Genomic DNA, 23,801 nt, shown 5'->3' with positions numbered 1-23,801 from the left:
TGTGCTATCTTATGCAATATTTCAGCTCAGAATAACCAACTGCCAAATGAATCCGCTATCCGAGTGCCAAACATTAATGGGTGGTGTGGAGAAGTCGAGCTTGTAAATTGTCATGTTGTTGTTTCAGGAGCGTGTTGGTGTTCTTTACAGCACTCACTGACCTGTGTATATTTTTATGAGAAGAATATTGCTATTTTATTGTTTTATTAATGTTTGTAAAGTGGAAGAGAGCAAGCGAGAGCAGGAGAGAGAGAGTTGCACAGAAATCCAGTTGACTAATATATATTTTGTGAATAAATGCATTCCCTGAATAAAGTACACATTTGCTTGATACCACTGGTTTAGAATTTCATGTATTGTTAATAACACTTTACAGTAAGGTTCCATTTGTTAACATTCTAAAGCATTTATTAAAATCAAAAGTTGTTTCTCTTAATATAATTTAACGGATCTGAGATGAACATGAAATAACAACAGTTTGGTATTTTTATTAACTAATATTAATAAATACTGTATTAAATATATTGCTCATTTATTTGTTAATGCATTTAATGTTTACTAATGGGATCTTATTGTAAACCGTCACCATATATTGCAATAATTGACAGTCTTATAAAGTGCAAAGATGCAGTGGCAGTAATAGTATCAATGATTATCACATTGTGAGTGTGTTGCAAAGCTAATCTCTTCTTAAGAGGGATGTCTGGTGACCGGGTAGACCGGATATTAATATGTGCACTCACTAAGAGATTGTCCATATGCTGAAGTCAGATATACTGCAATCAAAACAGTGTTGTGCTGCAAATACACAAAATATGAAAATATACTGTACACAGATAACAATAATTGGTGAAAGTAGCTTGATGTCAGTCTGTAAGTACAATTGATTTGCATAAGTCTTGCACTAATTCCAAAAAGGAAATCTGAATTCAAAATGTATTTTAATAGCCAGATCATATAATTTCCCCTCTTTATTGGCGCAACCCCCTTCATCCTGCTTCTCCCCCGTTTGCTGTTTTTAAGCAGATGCGTTGTGTGTGTTAAGTCGGTGTAATGCTCATGTGATGGATGCTCACTGTGGGATTACGGAGAGGTGCTGAGGTGTTTTGTTAAGACTTCCACACTGTCCCAGCACTTTTCTAATATAACGTCCTCAACATGAAGACTCTCCTCGCCGCTCTGATCATGTTCACCGCTGTGCTTCACAGTGAGTATCTGCATAGTACCAAACAGATCCAAATACACATCAAAGTAGTTTCATAGCTCTTTATGATTATTCGTTTACTGCTGCCATACTCCTGTAATAGAGATTTTACAAAAATACATAGAGTAGGTTATACTTTATTTTAAGGTGTCCTTGTTACAGTGTAATTATTCAATCAAGTACTAAGTTATATTAACTAACAACACGTACCTTTTTGGTTTATTGGATGTTACTATGCATAATTTAATGTAAAATAAAGTGTTATCCTAGTCAATAATCAATTATTCGCTTTTTATCACATATGAGAAACCGCTGTAAAGGTATATAAAAAGTTTATTTTTATTATTTCTACTGTTGTCCTTTTATGATAAATGTGTATTTAGCATGTAATAAGGATGTAGCTTACTATACATAAAATCTAAATTTCCAATACATTTTTGCAGTGCAGCAACAGTAATTCTTATATAATAACAGCGGATAGCAAAACATAAATCATTTTATATTCCTACTGTCTGTGAAATGATTATTAGTGTCTGTCTAGATTTTGAAGTGGTTTAATCTCAGATCAGCTGTGTTGTCTTGTCCGATGTGTGAAGGTGAGGGCTTGAAGTGTTACACCTGTGTGTCTAATAACCTGGAGGAGTGTTTCCGGCAGGGCTCGACTGTGTGTCCTGCTCATGCAGATGCATGCTCTACCATCACAGGACCCAGTGAGTACACACACACACACAGTGATTCATATTGCAACTCGCATGTTGACCACTTGAGGGTGATATCACTCTTGACCATGTCCGTGCTGTGTTTCAGTTTAATGTACTGTAAAAGAGGAGACCAGGGCTAGTTGTCACACGTTTTTACTTACTATACTCCAGTGTGTGCATGTTTATGTTATTTATGAGGACACAAATTTGTATAAAGGCATGGGTATGACATAGGTATTACAATATGAATGTGGTTTATGAGGACACTTCCGGTGTCCCTGTAATTAAAAATACTAAATATAATTTCTTTTTGAAAATCTAAAAATGCAGAAATTTTTCTGTGAGGGTAGGGTTAAGTGTAGCGCTGGTGTAGGGTGATAGAAATAGATTTTGTGCAGTATAAAACCCATTTTGCCTATGCAGAGTCCCCGCAAACCAACATGTGTGAGTGGTGTGTGTGTGTGTGTGTGTGTGTGTGTTTCTGTACAGACACACAATTTAAGACCTGGCTGCAAATAAAGCTACACCGTTACTGCAGAATATTAGTTGTGACGTGACTCCACGATACACTATAAGTATTCCATTGTCAAAATGGAACTTAAACAGTAAAGATTAATGGCAGTTTTAGTCAAATTTAAACATTAAAGAAAATTGTAAAAATTGTAAAAAAAAAAAAAAAAAAAATTGTTCCTTGTGTACCTGAAGATATTCACTAAACCGTATAATGAAATGTGCAAACTATTAAAAAGGCCTATAGGTTTGACTAATAAACATTATAATAAATAATATTAAATGTTATAGGCTATTTACAGCGTTAATACATTTCTGATTTGTAGTAAAACTCTGGTTATACAAATCGTAGTCAATATGCCAAAAAAAAACATGGTTGCTTCAATTTTAATATAATAAAATCATAATTAAGGGTTATGCAGTATGAATAGTATGGCTTAAAAATAAAACATGAAATTTTCATCTGGAAGAATTCATAACAATGATGCTGATTTATACAAAACCACTGCTATAGAAAACAAACAATAATGTAATTTGCCTTCTGACTCAACCAGCAGTTTATAAAACTCTTGTGACAACTAGCCCCGGTCATCACTATTACGTAATACTGTTTCTGCTGGATTGCACACACATTCAACCAAATATGCAAACCAAACACAGATTATTTGACGCATCCTTCAGCAATGTTTGGACTGACCAGATGTTTTTTTAAATTCTTGATTCGTGGTGCCACCATGTGTTTCCCTCACCACAGACTCTGTGATGAAGTCATGTGCTTACAAGTCCTTCTGTGACAAGTCTCACATGAGCAATGGTGAGGTGAAGCTGGAATGCTGCTTCAATGATGACTGCAACGGCCCTCACCAGTCCCACAGCCATGGAGAGCACCACAACACCGCCATGAGCCTGAGCTCCAGCCCTGTCCTGCTGCTGGGGGTCCTGCTGCTTAGACTGGCTCTCAGTTCCCTGTAAACACAGAAACCTCTAGTCATACATGTCAAATAAATAAATGAATAAATGATGGAGTGAAGGCGTTTATGTAACTGATAGATGAGCTTTTGTCTGTTGGGGACGGCAGCATAATCTGTGTGTGTTCTTGCTGTTACTCAGCCCCTTGATAGCACATGTACATCACAGAGATGTCTATATTACGTCTGCATCTACAATAATTCATTTTTAGTGCGTTTGCTCATCTGCAATATGTCTATTGGACGTTTCCTATTAGATGTCAAATAGATGTTTAGAAAAGGTATGTTTATGATTTCAAAGGAATGTAAAACTGACATCTTAAAGACGTCTATCAGATTCAGAAGTTTGTACACAGCAGATGCTAAGTGATCTTCAACAGACATCTTGCAGAAGTATGTGTGCTATCTGGACCTGAAGGAGTTTAATAAAGACCGCTTAGATTTGGTGTTTCATCTGTTTTATTTTTTGTTGTATATGAGCTCAAATGAGCATTTGCTAAACTAATGAATACATTAATAAGCGACCAGTTAAATAGGTTGGTGGTGATCTGTCTGTCAGTCCGTCTGATTCTCTTTAAAATCTGTTCAGCTATCAGTACCTCTCTCTGTCTGACTGTGTTTCCACTAACCATGGAAAAGTAAGCAGTATGGTGCATGTGAATCCGCACGCAGGACTTCAGGGCATCCCTAGCTGCATGACGTCAGTCATGTGCAGCAGACAGATGGGGCATCTCATCTGTAACTTTCATAATGTGGTAGTGATGGCCGGTTTCAGATTGCAGTGGTGGTGGGAGGCGGTGAAGCGCGTGAACTCGTTTAAAAGTGTTGCAGGACACAGACAGAATCAGCGCTGCTTCCAGCACACTTCACAGGAACAACACTATTACTTCACAAGATCAACGTTTTCTGAGGTACGTTTTTGACGCCAACCAGAATTTATATGTAGTATTTAATAACTTATCATTGAATCGAGTTGTGTTTAAAACGCTAAAAAACATCGGAGATGTTCTGTTGAATGTCTTTAATAAAATGCCTAGGTTTTGTTTTTATATAGCCGATGTAAACCGCCGTAAATATGTAGGCTAAATATTAAAAAAAATATTTTAAAAAATGTAGTATCGTGGCCGTAAAAATGCACTCGATGTATTTACATTGTTTTTGAAATAGTAGCTACTCTGTAAAAAAAAAAACTGACGTTGTCCAGTGACGTAACCACGTAAACACATTTATTACAAAAGTTTCACACATTTTCTTGTATCTTAAATCCATGTGATGAGTGTGCAAAACATAACTTGTGCACACAGTTTAAAAAGATTTCATATACATATTGAAGAATACATACAAGAATTACAATTATACTTTATTAACTGCTTATTTCCAAATTTATTCTGTGAACAGTTATACCACCTATACATTTAAACATAAATGCATATATATGCTATTAATCGATTTGACAGCATGTGAACAGTATAATTGCATCAAAGACAATTCATCTGTAATGAATTAATGAATGTGAAAATCAATCATACACACACAGGAAGTAAATCTTAAGGAAGGTCTCAAACTACCACATTAGATTAAGCTTGCTCTGCAGTATTGAGCTTGCATTGTTTGGACAGTAATAATGACAACATTTTAAAGTCTCTTTAAATTAATGCAGTGACTCACTGGCAAAGCAGCTTTTAGTTATTTGGGAACAGAATCCCTTAGGGAACGGGATTTTCTCAGTCAGGAAATGGGATATTCTGTTACCTATAGTGTCTGGAGGAGTGTGCTGAACGTTAATTCAGCAACTATTCTTAATATCATGATAATATGATATAACCCCACATAAAACACATGAATATGCATGTAAATAAAACGTGTACTTTTTAGATGTCTCCTTTTGTGAAAATATTTTTGCAGTTATGTGTATGAACATAGGGGGTTGTTATGTCATATGTGCTGGCGTTTCTATAAACTCAAACATCCTGGAAACCATTTGGCTGCCATTAATTGATAGTTCTTGTGTAAATGCTGACCTCTCTATTTTGGATGCAGAATTATTGTAGATTAAAGTTTTTTTAATGCAGTAGACATACATGCCTTTGAGAGACATCATTAATGTTGTAATCAACCTACAAACCACTAATTGCCAGTTTGGAAAAAAATAAACACACTCGACGTCTCTCTGCTGTAGCCTTAAGATTTCAGAAATGATGGGGGGCAGAACTGATATGGACAGACAGAGTTCAGATTGGTCATACACCTTGACCTCTTCTGAAGATCTTAAATGCCTTTTCTGAAAGATGAAATCTTTTTTGCTGATATCCAGTTTAACTGGAAATAGGCTTCAATTGAATAATTTCACCGAGATTAATCATAAATTATTCTTGAGCAATTCCCAAAATTGTTTTAGTGAATTAGATTCATGCATGATACATTGTTAATCTTGTGTTTGTGTTGTTTAATACTCTCACAGGTGAAAGTTAAGCCATGGTGTTCTCTTCTGCATTGTGCATCTTCAGTCTCTTGGCTTTGGTTCAGGCCCAGTCTGAATCCCAGCAACCCAAGATTCAACTCCGCCTAGCCGGTGACAAACACAAGCATTACGAGGGTCGTCTCGAGGTCTTCTACAACAATGAATGGGGGACTATTTGTGATGATGACTTCTCAATCGAAGCCGCTCAGGTTGCGTGTAGGGAGCTTGGCTTTCTTGGCGCTGTGACTTGGTCCCCATCTGCAAAGTTTGGACAAGGAGAAGGTAGGAGAGAATTATGATGGCTTATTATAAATTTATGGTCCATTGAAAGATCCACTGTGGGCATATATTCTTGGATTACATTACTAATCCATCACATTTTAGTCATTAGCGGTAATTGATACCAGTCAGATGGTCAAAAAAGATGGAAAAAAGATTCAAAGTCAAGAGCAGACATAATCTCATCTCTCTGTTTCTTTAATATAATGATGATTTAAGTCTATGTTTGAAATATGATCATTTGTCTCAAGAAATCTGACCTAAGAATGTAAATCAGTGGTTATTATTGAGTCCTATGGGAAGAGTAACCACCGGTCTTCCACTGTTCTTCCACTTTCCACCAAGTAAGCAAAATCATATGCAGCATGTAATGCATAGTGAAGGGAAATTCTGGAAGGGTTCATATTTGATAACTTTATATTGCATCAAAGGGAGTTAACAAAATCTAGAGGTTTTAAAGGCATCCAAAGAGGTTTTGCTGTGCTGGTGCTACAAGCAGGAATAATTCACCCAAATAAGAAAATTCTGTCTTCATTCACTTTAAAGATCCATGACATTTTTTAGCAATTTTAAAGACCGAATAGACACACTTCAAAAAACATCATAAACATATTTTTCACAGTTGATCTTGAGAACCAAAATCCGTCCATTTCATCAGCAGATCCACTGAAAAGATTTAAGGCTGGAATACAAAACATAGCTTTTAAAATCTGAACATGAAATCTGACATTCAGAATACGTGGAATATAGCACACAAGTTGTGTGAACATCTTTAATAATACTTTTATGGTGATTTTTAAAGAACATCCTTCAAAAACTCACTGTTTTTAAGGACATACAGGTTTTGAAATAGAAAAGGTAGATTATTTTGAAAGCTGAACTGTTCCTTTAAGTTAATTAAAAAGCCAGGAAGTAACACCAACACAGCTTCCAAAACACAACATCTGCTGGTGATTGACAAAACCAACAATTGTTCTTTGTTCCACAGGACGCATTTGGCTGGACAACGTCCATTGCACAGGAGGAGAGAAATCTTTAGCCGAATGCCCCTCAAATGGCTTTGGGGTGTCAGACTGCAAACACAGTGAGGATGTTGGGGTGGTTTGCAATCAGAAGCGCATCCCTGGACACAGGTTCATCAATACCATGAACAACAATGTTGAGGTACGTCAACTCTAGGTTCATGTAATGTTAGTTCATTAACCCAAGTGAGGTTGACAGTGCCTAGTGGTGGTAACTGGGTTTAAGAAAGACCAGATATGCCTTTAAAATGACTTTTTAGGAGTTGGAGGGATCAAAGAATGACAGTGTGCTTCAAAAACCACACTGTATCATCAAAACCACAGCGTTTCCCATCAGAAGAGCCAAGAGTCCTATCCAGAACCAATCAAAATTACCACATATCTTTGTCATATCCGTAAAATCACTTTTGAGTGGAGGTTCTGCTTTTTCTCCCTATTTGGTGAACATTCACAGTCACTTTATCTCTTCGATAAAAGGAAGTTAAGGTCTGTTACCACAGGTCACACATTCCTCTCCAAAGCTTGCTGCTCTAGAATAGTTTATTAGCATTCAATTCTCCTTTTATGACATGCCAGCTGTCCCCTATGTTGCCGCAATGGTCTGTGCCATAATCACCTATGTTTGTATATTTGCCATGTTACTATGGCAACTAAGGTAAGCAGGTTTAAAAATGGACCTTTGAGACAAATCTAAAAGCCCATGGTGTGCTTTTCCATTTCCACGACCCCAAGATTTAATGATTTAATGACTTTACCACCTTGTGCATCTCTCCCCCAAACCTTCCCGTCCCTGAGACGTTCCTCCACTCTTCTGATGCCTTCTTTGGGAATTGCTGACTAATGGAAGGAATGATTTCAAAATGGAATCCCACCCATTAAATGTGAATTCTTTACTTGTGAGAAGCAGAAAGACTGTTGGTTAATAGATTTCAATGAGGGACACTGTTTTTCTGGCCTGGTATGAAAAATACCAGTCGTAAGGTTTAACTTGCTATGATGTCACCAGTCAGGCAACAGTCTGTGAATGAATGTAAGAGGTTGTTAGCTATTGGTAGGTGTAATCATGACTTTTCCCTGAATCACATACCAGAAGTCTGAGACACAGATGCTTCTCTGTGAAGCTCGTATGAGGGAATTCTCAAACACCAGTATGGCAGACACTCAGATTCCTCAGGCTTCCTCCCAGCAACAATGTTTTCATAAGCAAAGTCCATCTTTTTGTGTATTTTTTCTCATCAATGGAAAATTTGATGTCAAAAATAACAAAGGGTAGCTAAAACTGGCAGCCAAACAGTGTTAAATTCTTAGCGCATCACGAGCAGTGGATTACAAAATGCTTCCACAAATATCATCCTTTGCCCAAACAGAAAAATACATTTTCTATCATATACATATAAACAACAATTGTTTTATGTATATTTGCCGGCTTTTATTTAGCTTACCTGGGTGTCAGCACAGCTAGCCAGTGTGCTCCACCCGGCAAACATTACCTCTTAAAGACCTTCTTTAAAGATGTAGGAGAGGATGACAGATAGATGGTTTACTGCAGTTTTGCTTCTGTGGTCATATTAGTTTGTTAGAAATTTAAAGAAACACTACATCACCTTAAAAACATGTAGTGTTTAGCGTTAACATTAGCGTTAGCGTTATTTCAGAGCCCATAAATGCAGTGCATACTATATTTGATTAACTGGGTTTAATGGCTTGTAAAACAGTTTAGACAAGTCATTCTAAGACTGTTTAGTTGGATGACCTCTAGCAAAAACACAAAATGCTTGATTTAATAAATGTCTTTCCAAGACAGCTTTCCTTTTCACAGTTTTCCCACCATATTATCGGTCTCTGAAATGTATAACTGACCAAACACAGCTGGACACAAATGTATTGTTTGTATTCTTGTAAACATTCAGTGGAACACAAGAATAATCAAATGAATCACCACCACACATGGAAACAATCGGAGGTCCAAAGAGTGGTTAGCAAAGGTTCAGAGCATGCAAACTCTTTGCCTGGGTTGAGTTCAAGAAATTGCTGCAGTTAATCAGCTAATGATTATATAACTTATTTACATGTTTGTCTACAGTGGATGTTTCCTAGTCAACACAGCTTCATATTCTTGGTTTATACGGGACATCCAGATGAGAATATGCAACTTGCTAAGATAAAATGTTACCTAACATGAAATTCATCAGATGTTTAGGACTTGTTCAGCAGTTCTCTGGACTTGGAGGTCCTGAAAGTAATGTTCATGAGGCAAAAAGACAGATTAAATGCTTAAATGATTTGTACTGTGCTTGTCATGGTGATTGATTGGAATATATATTCACCTTCAGCCAAAGCATGCACTGAAGTCAATAAGCCAGACCAACAGAATGCACCAGTAGTGAACCTGCATGCTAAATGTAGCCTGAAGAGGTCAAAGGTCAGGACTTTCCACCAGGCGTAGAGGTGTAGGCTTTCTCTCACATTCCATTTGCAACAAAATTAGGAAACTCAATATACTTTGTGATTTCTAGGCACAGGAAGCTTTTAGACTCAAAACCAAGAAGTAAAGGGTGGGGAGGTCAGATGTGAGGTTAGGATGCCTTTAAAAGCATTTCTTTTTATGTCATACATGTACCTGATACCTGATAGCTATTACTTGAAGCAGGGGTTACCAACCCTGCTCCTGGCGATCGACTGTCCTGCAAAGTTCAGCTCCAACCCTAATCAAACACACCTGACTTTAATTTTCAAGTCAGCCTGAAGACCTTATTAGTTGCTTCAGGTGTGTTTGATTAGGGTTGGAGCTGAACTTTGCAGGACAGTCGATCGCCAGGAGCAGGGTTGGTTACCCCTGAGGTCTTAAAGCATCTAGAGAACTATTGGACAAAAAATCTGGACACTCATCTTGAAAGATCTCTGCCAGTTGTTTGAGTTTGGGAACAGACTAACTGTTTGTTCAAACAATGCAATTCCATTTAGTACAACTGGTGCCAAAGAAATTGCCCACAGAACCTGTAGAAGCTACTTGTATTATAGTCTAGACCAGCTTATTTAAGTCTAATCCAGACAGAGACCTGAGTGGGTTGAGTCAGAGTCAAGATCGAGAACAGAAGAGGGTTGGGTAAGAGTCTGAAAGGTTCAGACAGTGTAAAAATGCTTATATACCCACAGTGCTGTAGAATTCGAGTCCAAATGCTCCTGAGTCTGTGACAAGATGAAGAAAAAAAATATGGTCTTGGATTTGGAATCGAGTCCAGGATATTTAAAGTTAAAACCACCAGTGTAAGTGATTGGTTGTCAGGGACAACAGTCAAAAATAAGATTTAGGGGGTGTTATCGTACAAAAATATTTGACCGCCGAATATTCAAGTACTCTACATATTTACAAGATTTCTTGCTACATTGACTTTTAATTACATTTACACATATTGCTACATTAAGTTATAATGTGAAGACTCATATGTTCTCCCACAACCCAAAACTTGTTGTGAGTAGTGTCTTTGTCTGCAAGGTGTTTAGACCTACTCTTGCCTTATGGGAAGAATCTCCTGGATTGAACATAAATATGCCCAGAGATGCTCTGTGAAAGGAGAGTTCAGGGGTCTTGAAACCGGCTTGTTTGTGGGACCCCTGTAACCCGTTGCTAGTGTTAGGTTAACAATTGAGTTCACGTCATACTTAGTTTCTTGTGATCCCTCTCTTTTTTCCTTCATGCACACAGAGTTGTAAGTGTTGCTCTGACACAAAGATGACCCTAAAGACAAAAGCCAGTCTAAAAATGGCATTCCTCACAGACAGTTGTAGACAGGCTGGCTTTGGAGTGGTGATGGTGAATATGAGTGGTGTTTGAAAGTGTTGATGGGATGACACTGAGCTGAAGAAACATCCTGCTTTTTTGGGGGGAGGGGTGATAGTTTGTACATATGTTAGCGGTGGAGAGAATCCAGATGTTTTCCATGTTCTCTCTTTCTTGGAGATTTCTTCAGCAAAAACCAGTATACCAGCTGGATCCATCCACCCCTCAAATCCCCCCTTTATCCTTTACTTCCTCAAAAAGTGCCTAAAATTCCCTCAAACATTCCTCAAAACCACAAACCTACACAATCAACAAGTGTTTTCCGTCCATGTCCCTGGAACAGGCACGTGGAGGACCAACGTGAAACACGAGGCAGGAAGTGAATAAGAAAGGAGACTTTGACTGCATGACTGGACCAGACACCGTCACCTCTCCCTTGCCCACACCTAGAAGCCCTACGGAGGAACATTAACAGCATGTAAATATTTTGATATCTGGATTCCGTGAACATGAAAAGAAGGTGGTACTGTCCCAGCTGGGCACCTCAGTTACTGAGGAATATCTGGACTTGGAGGGGCTTCCTCCTCGTCGTGCAGACTCACTTCTACCGTTCCCATTGTTTACACATGGACCCCTCGCTCTTAAACCCATTCAGATGTGGGAATGGTTTCTCACTTATATTAATGGCTGTAAGTGCATTTGTCTCGGACATACTGGTCTATATGAGCTGACAGACAGCATTTACAGTCCCTTTTTGTCAGGTCTTATTCCTAAAAAAGATGACGTCTTTTTGGTCGTACACATACACATTTACACATTTAGATTATTAACAGTGATTTGATCTGATAAACATCTCAAAAATTTAGTGCTTTAGTGACATTGCAGAATAGCAAAATAATTTTAGGCAGCGTTTGCGCATGAAGGTACCTCACATAACTTATTTTGGACAGACTTCTGATAGGGATTTGCTTTGACCTGAACTGTAATCTTGATGGCTAATGGGTTTCTGGCACTTTTCAGTATTTTATTTGTTATTTCCAGCAATGTCAGACATCTTTTTAAAGGGGTTGCACGTCTTGCATTAGGTGAAGAGCAGTGGTAGAAGCAGTTGCTTGCTTCATAAAATTTGTTCATTTTATCTGTGTTCACTGTGAATCGGACACAAGAAATGAGCTACAGGAACACAAAAATACCTTTCATGTTCAAATCAGTTAGCTCAATAGGGTCAGTTTGCTTTTGCATCTCTAGGAATTTCCCCAAAACCTTGGATTTGATGTCTTAATGGCTCCTGTCATCCCATCGGTCAGGCAGATTACAACATTGCATATATATAAATATGAGGATTTATTAAATCCTATGTATTTTTTTCATCAGCAAGTTCAGATGTACCTGTGTCATTGTTGTAGATCAACTTCTGAATTCAGGCAAAACCTGAGATTGATTAAACAGGGTGTCTCTTTGATATAAAAAATATGCAGTGGTAGGTGTCTGGTCTGATTTCTTTAGGCGGAGGTCATGCTATCAGGCAACAGGTGTAGGCTCTTCCTCACATCTAGCTGGATGACCCCGGCTCACACCTTCAGCTTCAACACTCAGCTCTTTGATTTCCTCCAGACTTCCAGTGCTTAAGCAAACAGTGATGTGTCTGACTCGAGAGCCCACTTAAACCGTACCCAACCCATCGGTCTGGCCTTTATATAGTAATATTAACATTTCTGCTCACTCTGCGTCTAGAGCATTTAGGTCGATTTGAGGCCTCCACATTCTTTTGTCTTTATCTCATCTGCCAACTTTCTCTCCACTTCTTTTCTTTCATACACACATATGCACATGCCAAAATAAAATTAGAAGCTGCTGTCTCCGTCTTATGTTTACCGTGGTCAGTTGAATCATGTATGGTAACCGCCTCCCCGTTAATATTACAACATTGCTGGGTTTACACATCTAAAACATTCCTTTCAGTTGATATCATTGCAAAGAGCCTTCGTGAGGGCACATGTGAGGGTATTTTTTTGGAGCTAACAAAGATGCTTTTGAATTTTATAACAGCTAATATTCCTCCAAGCTATAAGATTGCTGTAACTTAATGGATTCGATGACAGATTTATGTGTTACAGTAAAGAAAGTTCTTGAGAGTCGAACACAGGTCATCAAAATCTAGGATGACCAACGTAAGACTGGTTAAGAATGTTTTGAGAGATATTGAAGTTAGGTTTTTGGTCAAATTCCAACTTTCCAACTCTGGTCAGCCATTTCTTATGTCATGAGGGCTCCCCATGTGGCCCTCAGAATCCACCCTGAAGGAGTAGAAGACACCTTCTGATCTAAAAATTGGCTGGATCATCTCCAGATCTTTCCCCAAGTAATTTACTGCTACACAAGAAAGTGACCAGATCCATTCTGAGAATATTGTGAGAATTCTGATAATGACTGATGAAGTGCTCTTTTGTTTTATCCTCCCCAGACTCTTGAAGAACGGGTGGAAGAAATCCGTGTAAGACCCATTTCATCCCATCTCAAGCGCATACCCATCACGGAAGGCTTTGTGGAGATCAAGGACCAGGGCAAATGGAGGCAGATCTGCGATGAGCAGTGGACCCCCCTGAACAGCCGAGTCGTCTGTGGAATGTACGGATTCCCCGGAGAGAAGAAGTACAACAACAAAGTGTACAAGTAAGGAAAAGTTTTGCTTTGTATAACAAACGACCATGAGTAAAAAACATGAATTTGATCCCTTTGAAAAAAGATACATTTTCAGGCCTTTGTGATTAGGATGAAAATTAAGAAAAAACAGACTAGAAAGAAAGCAGACACGCACAGAGATTTTAGGGTTTCCCCAGAAGTAACATTAACTTTGTAAAGTTTAAAGTTACCATGCAACAAGCGTTAGTTAGTTCTCAGATGTGTGTGAACGCCTGCCCAAGTGAATCATGGCCAGATTGTTTCCCAACATAATTCTTGGCCACTTTCCATCTAGCAGAGAAAACATTGTGTTCCCACTGTAACTCTGTTAAGGACACTTTATTGTAAAAAAGCCTATAAATTATCATTTGAGTGTGTTTTAACCACATTTGCACACTAAAACACACTATAACACGTGAAAGTTCATATCCAGGGTCTATATTTTTCTAAAAATAAAACATTCCAGGAAATGTTCTGAAAATGTTTTTTTTTTAATGTATTCATGGGTTTATTTCTAAACTCAGCAGCATACTAAAGAAAGTATTTAAAGGTGAGGTTTGTCTATGTTTGTTTGTTTGTTGGAACATTTCATAAAGGTCCAGTGGCCACACAACCTCGCTTTTCCTCAGTGGCACTCCATTTATGTTAAGTCTGGGCCTTTAATGTTATTCATGCCATTGAGAAACAGAGTTTTGCAATGAGTAGGACATCATAAAGGACATTTCCGTGCATCACGGTCACCGTATAGTACCAAAAATGTAACTGAGATATCAGAAAAGTTTTAACAGACTTGTATTGAACTCAGAACATGCTGTATTCATTAAATGAGTGTTTAATGATTTCCTAATCTGGAGGAAAGGAAACCTGCAGGCTTCACAGATTGTTTGAGTCAAGAGGTTTGGTGACCCGTGCTGAGCTAGGATTTCCTCTGTACTGTGGAATCCTGGGAAATGTCTTGTTTTCTTGGGTTAGCACAGCATTATTGCCACAGGCGATATCTGGTCTCTGTTGTAATCATAACACCCCCTCTGAATTATGGTTGTGATATCCTCCTAAACAAGAATTAAATATCTGAAATATGTATTTAATTCCATTGTTAATTATTTTGGAGCACGACTGATCTTTATCCGTGGCTCTGTTTCACAGATCACTGTCCATGCGTAAGAAAAAGAACTACTGGGGTTTCTCAGTGAACTGCACAGGAAATGAAGCCCACCTGTCTAGCTGTAGGCTGGGCAAAGCCCTGGAGCCCAAGCAGAACGTCGAATGTGGACATGGCCTGCCTGTGGTGGTCAGCTGTGTGCCTGGAAGAGCTTTTGCCCCCTCATCCTCCACTGGCTTCCGCAAGGCTTACAGACCAGAGGTTGGTAGTGTAATCACTAGCGGTGCTTAGCATCCAAATAGAAACAGTTTTCCTAAGAATCTACTCCGTGTCATCAGCAAAAAAAAAAGAAAAGTCATTCATGATTGTCTTTGATCTGGTTAGCACTGGCCTCAGAGACAGACAGTTGAGAAACAAGCCATGTTAGCCTATATTAGACTTTCTAGAACATATCCATCAGGTAAAAGAGGTAATAGAAAATAGTAATTCATAGCATGTACAATCAACAGCACATAAGCATTAGCATTAGCAGTTGCATGATTTAAAGGCGCTTCTCAACAGCAAAAAAAGAGTGATGAAAGAATAAAAACAGTATAAAATGAACAATGGTTTTATTGTTGTAAAAGTGAAGTAAACATGATTTTTTGCTGTATTGATTACCATTTCTTTCACCACAGTTTTACTACGAATACCATGGTTAAACTATGGTTAGTGTAGCAAACCATGGTTAATTTGTGTTTACCATGGGTTAACAATTAGTCATGGTTTTTTGGTTTTATGTGTAGTAAAACCATGGTTCATTTTCATAAGAGAAGCAACAATATTTTACTATTTTATATTATATTATGGCATTAAACTTTGTAGAACATGTCCATTATGAACAATAATGAGTCATTGACATGAACAACATTCAGAAAATGAAGTTTGCATTAGCGCCCTAATGCTACTAGCTGGAATAAAAATAGCTTTCCTAAGAATCTACACTGACCTCTGCAATGATATAATGATTGAAAATGTATTTTGGACTGTCTACTGTTCGCGGTTAGCATTGGCTTCACAGACTACTTGTTTGTACTAATGCACCCGTGCAAATTAATTTTACATTTTTTTCATTCTAAACATCTTTAGAAGGTTGAAAGTTGAATGCTAGGTTTACAGTCCCTCTCCGAGATGATTTCTGGTTGTGGAATGTTTGGCGAGTTTTCTGGAAAGAGTCTCTTCCTCTTCCATTATTGTTCCTGTGGAGGAACAATATTGCTCATGTTCGTAGAGCCTGGATATCATAGTGACAACTTCAGTCATGTAGTAGATTAAATCACATTTCCTTTTGAAAGAAAAGGAGATTGCACAATATTCAAACATGCTCCAGACATCTGAAGTGAGTGTGTTTATACAAGGGATGGGAAAAAAATCATCCGAAATGCTGAATCACCTGGATCCGATTCATATACAGAGAGAGCTAGACTGAACAAACAGGTCACTGAGAGCGTGTGGATTGATCATCCTGCTAATTTCTTCCGTTTGATTTTGCAGCAACCCTTGGTGCGTCTGCGGGGAGGTGCGAATATTGGTGAAGGGAGAGTGGAGGTGCTGAAGAATGGAGTTTGGGGAACGGTCTGTGATGATAACTGGAACCTGAGGGCTGCCACCGTCGTGTGTCGAGAGTTGGGCTTTGGAAGTGCTAAAGAGGCTCTCACTGGAGCGAAGTTAGGACAAGGTTAGTTAATACATTATATCAGTGGCTCTAAACCAATGGATCATGGGGAGAGTTGGGAGTCAGTCCAATAAGAATCAGTTATTTTGATATGAAGGGCATTGAGAATCAAGAGTCAACTCCATTATCTTGATTTCTAAAATGTTCATCTTAATGTATAAGCAGGAAGCAAAAATCATTCAAACATTGATCTAAAACAGCAGCATCTATGGTTTCTGGCATTCATCAGAGTTCATGGATCACTGCTCTTTATTGAAGTGTCTTTGATCAGGCATATGAGAGGCAGATGTTTTGAGCATTTTCTCACTAGGAGACATGAAACATCTGTGTTCCAACTGCATGTGGATATAGTTGCTCCACAGCTGGTTTTTAGACATGTTTAAAATCCATTTCAAAGGACTTGCTGAGAGATGACGTGAACATCTTTTAATCCATATGCATACAGTAAGGTTTCACTGCAATCACAATGAAATTAACTATCATTTAAACATATTAAATATAGGCAACGCTGTAGGAAATATCCAACAGATAAAATATTTACTCATTTCTGAAAAAAATTATATTGAGCACTGAATTTCGAGATGAGAACAATGCTTTCTTCTTTCTCCAAAAGGGTTTATTGACTGTGGCATAGAAATTAGCTATCAATCTTTAAACTGACTTTAGCTTTTAGCTATGAAAACTACTTTAAATCAGTCCCCAGTCTGCTTTGATTCATATTAAAATGCATTCTTCCCAAACAAAGGTCCTTTTGTTGTATTTTAAGGCTTTATTTTCTCATGTATTTAAAAGTTGAGCGTATGATCAACAACTCTTTGCTTATTCTAAACAAAGACTCCTTCAGATCTCCCGAATCACCCTCCAAAAATCCATGCACAGTGATTACTGCCATCTGATGTGATCGGAAGATAACTTCAAATAAACAAAACTGCATCATGCCCCATTATTTATCATCATTAATGTAAACTTAAAAACTGATTATGGATGTGTGTGCTTTCTCAGGAATGGGTCCGGTCCACATGAATGAGGTGGAGTGTTCTGGATTTGAGAAGTCTCTCACTGACTGTTACTTTAATAATGATGCTCTGGGGTGCAGTCACGAGGAGGACGCTGCTGTACACTGTAATATACCTGCCATGGGTTTCCAGAAGAGGGTAGGGACTCTTCCTACATATTCAGTTAATGTTCTAACAATAGTTAGCAATCCATGAGTCACTAAGATTATGAAACAATGGATACTTTTGGCTACTACAGATACGTCTGAGCGGAGGAAGAAACCCATTCGAGGGACGTGTGGAGGTTCTGACTGAGAAGAATGGTTCTCTGGTTTGGGGAACCATTTGTAGTGAAAACTGGGGGATGATCGAGGCCATGGTGGTCTGCAGACAGCTGGGATTAGGCTTCGCCAGCCAAGCATTTCAGGTAAGTCCACCCACTAAAGTGCTCTCTAATCTTTTCTGGCTGCAAAGTTTCCATAAATTCACCAGAAAAGGTCCATTGTCTGTTGTCAGCAGTGTAGAGATGTAGAGGTAAAGTCCTTCCAATGAAGGGCGACCTGAAAGTGTGCTAAACTAACCACAATGCATTGTTTCATGAATGAGTCATCATAGTGTTCGAATCACTCTGAGACTACTATGGAGTATTTGGTGTAGATGTGATGGTTTAATGTAATCAGTGTGGCGTCCCCATATCATCCACCACAAGTTTGCTGGATGCCATTACCCTATTAAATCCCATTCATTTCAATAATTAATTTTTGAATATGTGTGTAAGATCACACAGACTGTCTAGAGCTGGACTAGAGACGAACTCATGGTGATGCAGGCCTGGAAACGATTAATGCATTAGAAATGGTATGGAGGGAATAGCTTGATGGGTGTTTTTACGAGTGGAAATTGGAAAACCATAAAGTGCTTCTGCAGGCTAATGCCATGATTAAGTGTTATTATGATGGCTGACTGAAATTTGCCACTAGCTGAGGCATATGGCCATATGTCAAGACATTATGGCAGTAATTGCTTCAACTTTGGGCCACAATGCAGTTAGATCTCCTGTCATGGTCATTATAAGTCCCTCCTGAAATGGCTAGCATAATGATTAATGCAGGCTTATGCTAGTGTGGTGTTGGTTTAACTTGTGCCCTGCTTATAGAAACAGGCCTAAACTGATATGTTGGTCTTATTTGGTCTCCCAGCCTGGTCTTCTGGCTGGTTTTAGAGTATATCTTAAACTAGCTAAGACCAGTTTAGATTAAACCTGCCTAGGCTGGTTTTCTGGTTTGTCTTTCAGCAGGGTAGACCAGGACAATGTAGAAAGTAAATCTGTACAGCTATGATGGTCTTCCTGGTGAAGTGGTTGACCAAGCTTGACCAACTAGTCAATCTGAATTTCAGGGGGGTCTTTTTCTCCAAATTATTATTAATATTATTATTATTATTTGTGTTTTTGTAAAGTAAAATGCTTACTTTTTCAAATATACTAATTGTCAAAAGTTTGGGTTCACTGCGAATGATTGCTTGATTGATTTGTTTGTTTTAAAGAAATACATATTTTTCTTCATCAAGAACTCATGACTTATCAGAACAGTAAGGAAATGTATACTTACAAAATATTTCTATTTCAAATAAAAGCTGTCCCTTAGAACTTTTTATTCATCAAAGAATCCTGTTTCCACAAAAATGATGAATCTAAACAAATGTTTTCAACATTGATAAGGATACGAAATATTTTTGAGCTGCAAATCAACATTAAAATGATTTCTGAAGGATCATGTGACACCGAAAACTGGAGTAATGATGCTGACAATTCAGCTGTGCATCACAGGAATAAATTACATTTTAAAATATATTCAAATAGAAAACAGCTATTTTGAATTGTAATAATATTTCACAATATTATTATTTTTACTGCGTTTTTGATAAAATAAATGCAGCCTTAGAAGGGACTTAAAAGCAATTTAAATGATGCATTAATAGGGAAGTTTCTTTAGCTACATGCTGTAGGTCACGTTCTTGGTTTCCAAGCTTGAAAAGTGAAAGATACAGCTTCCAGATGTCGGACTGGCCATTAAACATTTGTCTGCTGGTCTGGACCAGTGGGTCTCTCCAGACAGCATGTGTGGAGGGTTTTTACAATGGGGAGAGTTGAAGGAAGCACATGGAAAGTCTGACAGAATGTGCCCACATCTCCCTGCCCACGACGGGAGTCCAGCCGGCTTATCTGTCCGAGGAGGCTGTGACTCAGCGCTGTGCAGTCTAAGTCAAAACAGATGGAAAACACACCATAATGCCTGATGATTACTCATCATGAACATATGTTCGTGCAGTCAAGAACACTGACAGAGACTTTCCCATCTTGTGGAGTACAGCACGTCTTATGTTTCAGACCTCTAAACTTGTGCAACAGCTGTAATGAAAAGCAAGCTTGAGAGCAGATGCTCAAATCACGTTCAGGAACATTCAGTCGATCTGGAAAACGTGATTTAACAGCCCTCGTTTGGTGAGCAGCTGTAATGACACTCGGATATCTGTCTTCTAGTTTGGCATCAGGGTTATTATAGTTAACTAAAACCATATATTATAAAAATGTGATTTAAATGAGAATGCAAATATATTGCGTGACTTAAATGACAGCAGTCATTTCTCTGATAATCTCAGCAGCTCATGTGTAACGTGTGTTTGTATAGGAGACGTGGTACTGGGCTGGAGATGCAAGTGCAGACAATGTTGTGATGAGCGGGGTCAGATGCTCAGGAACTGAGATGAGTCTTCCTCAGTGTCTTCATCACGGCAAACACATCAACTGCCCCAGAGGAGGAGCGCGCTTCGCTGCTGGGGTCTCCTGCTCTGATAGTGAGACAGTCTCCTCTGACTGAATATCATGCTCTTAAGAACAGTGATTTCATTCCTTGTGTTTTATCATAAATGACTAAAAAAAGTATTGTAGTGTCTCATAATGTAATGCACTCTACTTTACCTTTCATTTCCACTGTGACATAAAATATAAAGAAAAGTCATTATTTAGTGATTATTTGATTTGATTTGGTTGTTTATTTGAAACTAAATTTAAGATGGATTTTCTAACCTGCGGTGGTTGTCTAGACTGATAGGTATGGAGGGATTTGCTCTGTCTGACCTCTGATCTCATCGCTCACAGCGGCTCCTGACCTGGTGCTGAACGCTCAGTTAGTGGAGCAGACCACCTATCTAGAGGACCGGCCCATGTACGCTCTACAGTGTGCCCTAGAGGAGAACTGCCTGTCCAGCACTGCCAAAAAGAACGACCACAGTTCCTACCGCCGCCTGCTCCGCTTCTCCTCCCAGATCCACAATGTTGGCCAATCAGATTTCAGACCCAAACTGGGTTACCACGCCTGGACCTGGCACGAGTGTCACAGGCAAGGCCTTAGACCCCACAGTAAACACCATAAAATAAACACATATATGGAGATTTCAACATATGATGTTACAAATTAATTTGTGCCGATGTGCCAATGTTGAATGTCTCGTATTATTGTTTTGTTGTGTCTCTGTGCAGGCATTATCACAGCATAGAGGTCTTCACCCATTATGATCTGCTGAGTCTGAACGGCACCAAGGTGGCAGAGGGTCACAAGGCCAGCTTCTGTCTAGAGGACACTCAGTGTGATGAGGGTGAGAACTGCTTATGGGACGGTCGGATACCATTACAGTTGTACCATTACAAGTTCAAGTCCATAGGGCAAAAAAAAAAAAAAAACATTTTCAAAAAAAGGATTTAAATATATATATATATTTTTTTTTTTATTTTTTTGTATATGCATATATATATAATGTATATATATGTGTGTGTGTGTGTTTGTGTTTAAAAATATTTTTATGCAAATGTACTGTAATTTCTACCAATATATATTTTTTGGCCATTTTTTGTTTATTTATAAATATGTATTTTGTCCTCCATATATTTCAATCCAAGAAACTACAATCACACGTCCAAAAAACTTTTGAAACATTGAACATATCAATCACGTGAACATAGAAACAAATTGAAATAAAAATCGACAAGCGACACACTTTACAATGTTCAAAAATGACAATATAAAAATATTAATAATGATAATTAATAATCACTATAAATCAAATTTGTAACTGTAACATTGGAAAAGCATTTTCTTCCCCCTGAAAATACACACACACACACACAAATACACACACTATACAATATATATATATATATATATAAATACACACTATACAATATATATATATATATATATATATATATATATATATATATATATATTCAACTGAGCTTTACATCATATTTGCCAGAGAAATATATTTTGCCATATCCACCTTATTTTTCCATTAAGAGCAATTTGTAAATCTTATGGGTCTGGCTTTCGTTTTTGCTGCTTGATATTGCAAATTGGTGTGACTTACCATATTATTTTAATGTATTATCTTAATTATGAACGTATTGCGACCAGTTTTACCATTTACTGCACGTTGTTGTTGTTCTCGTTATTTCTATATAGCGGCTAATGAAGCGGAAGTCTTGCACGTCTGCTTACTTTCGATTTGACGAATAAGGTTGATAGGAGATGACGAATGAGAAAAAGCCATCAGCTTTAATGAAACATCACAGATCTTACTGGTTGTTTTCTTTGATCCAGGGATCCAGAAGCGGTATGCCTGTGCCAACTTTGGTGAACAGGGCATCACCGTTGGTTGCTGGGACACCTACAGACATGACATTGATTGTCAGTGGATTGATATCACAGATGTCAAACCAGGAGACTATATTCTCCAGGTAGCGTTTTAACTGAAGTGAAGACAAAAAGTTGTAAATAAAAATCACTGTGATATGTTTTTACAAGTTTTTACATGTTTTCAGTTTTTCTACTTCGAAGTTTCATTCACTGCTTTATTTACTTACATTTTTTTTTTTTTTTTGAAAGAAATAGTTTCTATACCAATTTTTCAGTGTAGACATCAGGAAATGTAATTGTACTGACATGATTCTGTCACACAGGTCGTAATTAATCCTAACTACGACGTAGCCGAATCAGATTATACCAACAATTTCATGAAGTGCAAGTGCCGCTATGATGGATACAGGATATGGACGTACCAGTGTCAAACAGGTGAGCTGAGAATAACTGAAGGTCTGCTGGCTGGGATCATTTAAAAGCTGTTAGAAGTGAAGAATACAACCTCTACCTCTTTGCAGGTGGCTCGCGGAGTTCAGACATGGACGAATACCCTGGAATGAGCAATCAGTTGCAGTTCAGATAGGAGCGGATGAGGGAGGACAAAGGCTCTCAGTGGAGGACGCTGCTTGCATATTCAAATATGATTGACCACTAGAGAGACTCCAGCCCTTCGAAGGCAGAGACTGCTGCTCTTTTAGGTTGAAGTACATCATGTTCTCTCAAGGTCCCCGCTATATCAAGCTTGCTTTGAATAGAAACTATTTAAATTCCTAAAATAATGTACTGTACTTTGCATTTTTGGTGCTTGAAATGCTTGTAGTGGTTACCAACCCATTCTGTAACGGTCATAATGGGATTCTCCCTGCATTATAACTTAATCACAAAGCCTGCAGTTTCATGAACTCAGCCCGGTTTCTGGATGTTTTGCAACTCTTTTGTGGTTTATTCATCCAACATGTCAAGTAATTTATTATGTTCAGTCAGGAATTACATTTTGTCAACTTTTGTGAATGCAGTGTGAAACTGTAACAATTGTTTTTTTTGTGTGTGTGAGCCAGTTTGAGAAGCATCCACCCTCCGTTTTATGAGGGTACTTATGACCAGTTCAATGGTTTTCGGATATGCAATGTGTTTATGACTGAACAACACATTTGGTCAAACTATTGCATTGTTTTCTATAATAAAAGCAATTCATGTGTGTTATTTGGAGGATGGTGTTTACGTTAACCAGACAACCAATGTTGTTCAGTGGGAAAATGTGTGGAAACAAAGATATGACACCAATCAAAACACCACCAAACGAAACGTTTAATCAAAACAGAAAAGTTTTTTTTAAATAAGTATAGATAAAATAACCGAAGAAAACCAACCAATCATGTAAAAACACAATTATTCATATTTAGTCTGTCTATATGATACAAATATATAGTATACCAAAATTATAATCTCAAATTAAACAAGCTGAACATGAAAATAAGTGAGAAACAACAAGAACTTCCTATGATGCAGTCATACACACAGTCTTGTTAATTTAATCATTAGATTCAATATTGTGGTCCTGATGACACACGTTCAGGAAATCCAATGAGCAAAAGAGCTTATCTGTATTAAAAAAAGATTGAAGTTAATAAAAAGGATCTCTTTATCATGGCTGGACCAGATGCTGAATGATGCTGGGCTTGTCA

The 23,801-nt window shown here is 38.0% G+C and overlaps 1 protein-coding gene across 2 annotated transcripts; it reads left to right on the top strand.

Annotated features, from left to right (window-relative positions):
- The first annotated feature begins 910 nt into the window (after positions 1 to 910).
- Positions 911 to 23,319, top strand: loxl2a (lysyl oxidase-like 2a). Of its 2 annotated transcripts, none has more exons than XM_059544406.1 (16): positions 911 to 1,207; positions 1,774 to 1,914; positions 3,170 to 4,294; positions 5,845 to 6,126; positions 7,112 to 7,287; positions 13,391 to 13,599; positions 14,755 to 14,971; positions 16,244 to 16,427; positions 17,427 to 17,578; positions 17,679 to 17,846; positions 20,110 to 20,275; positions 20,580 to 20,820; positions 20,961 to 21,076; positions 22,078 to 22,214; positions 22,437 to 22,548; positions 22,635 to 23,319. In XM_059544406.1, exons 4-16 carry the CDS (start codon positions 5,859 to 5,861, stop codon positions 22,697 to 22,699), a joined length of 2,211 nt encoding a protein of 736 aa, XP_059400389.1. In that variant the 5' UTR covers positions 911 to 1,207; positions 1,774 to 1,914; positions 3,170 to 4,294; positions 5,845 to 5,858; the 3' UTR covers positions 22,700 to 23,319. The 2 variants fall into 2 exon arrangements, with proteins under 2 accessions (XP_059400389.1, XP_059400388.1); XM_059544405.1 differs by having other exon boundaries at positions 927 to 1,207; positions 1,801 to 1,914.
- Positions 23,320 to 23,801: the final 482 nt, after the last annotated feature.

This window comes from Carassius carassius, chromosome 49 (genome assembly GCF_963082965.1).
Source record: "Carassius carassius chromosome 49, fCarCar2.1, whole genome shotgun sequence".
Classification (NCBI taxonomy): Eukaryota; Metazoa; Chordata; class Actinopteri; order Cypriniformes; family Cyprinidae; genus Carassius; species Carassius carassius.
Note: the sequence above shows the minus strand (reverse complement) of the source record. Positions and strands in the feature narration are given on the sequence as shown.

Bases quoted from the DNA above. Each gene is read 5' to 3' on its own strand.
- loxl2a (XM_059544406.1), top strand. From the start codon at position 5,859: ATGGTGTTCTCTTCTGCATTGTGCATCTTCAGTCTCTTGGCTTTGGTT. The intron at 6,127-7,111 runs GTAGGAGAGAAT...TTTGTTCCACAG, and splicing joins AAAGTTTGGACAAGGAGAAG to GACGCATTTGGCTGGACAAC. The intron at 14,972-16,243 runs GTTGGTAGTGTA...TTGATTTTGCAG, and splicing joins GCAAGGCTTACAGACCAGAG to CAACCCTTGGTGCGTCTGCG.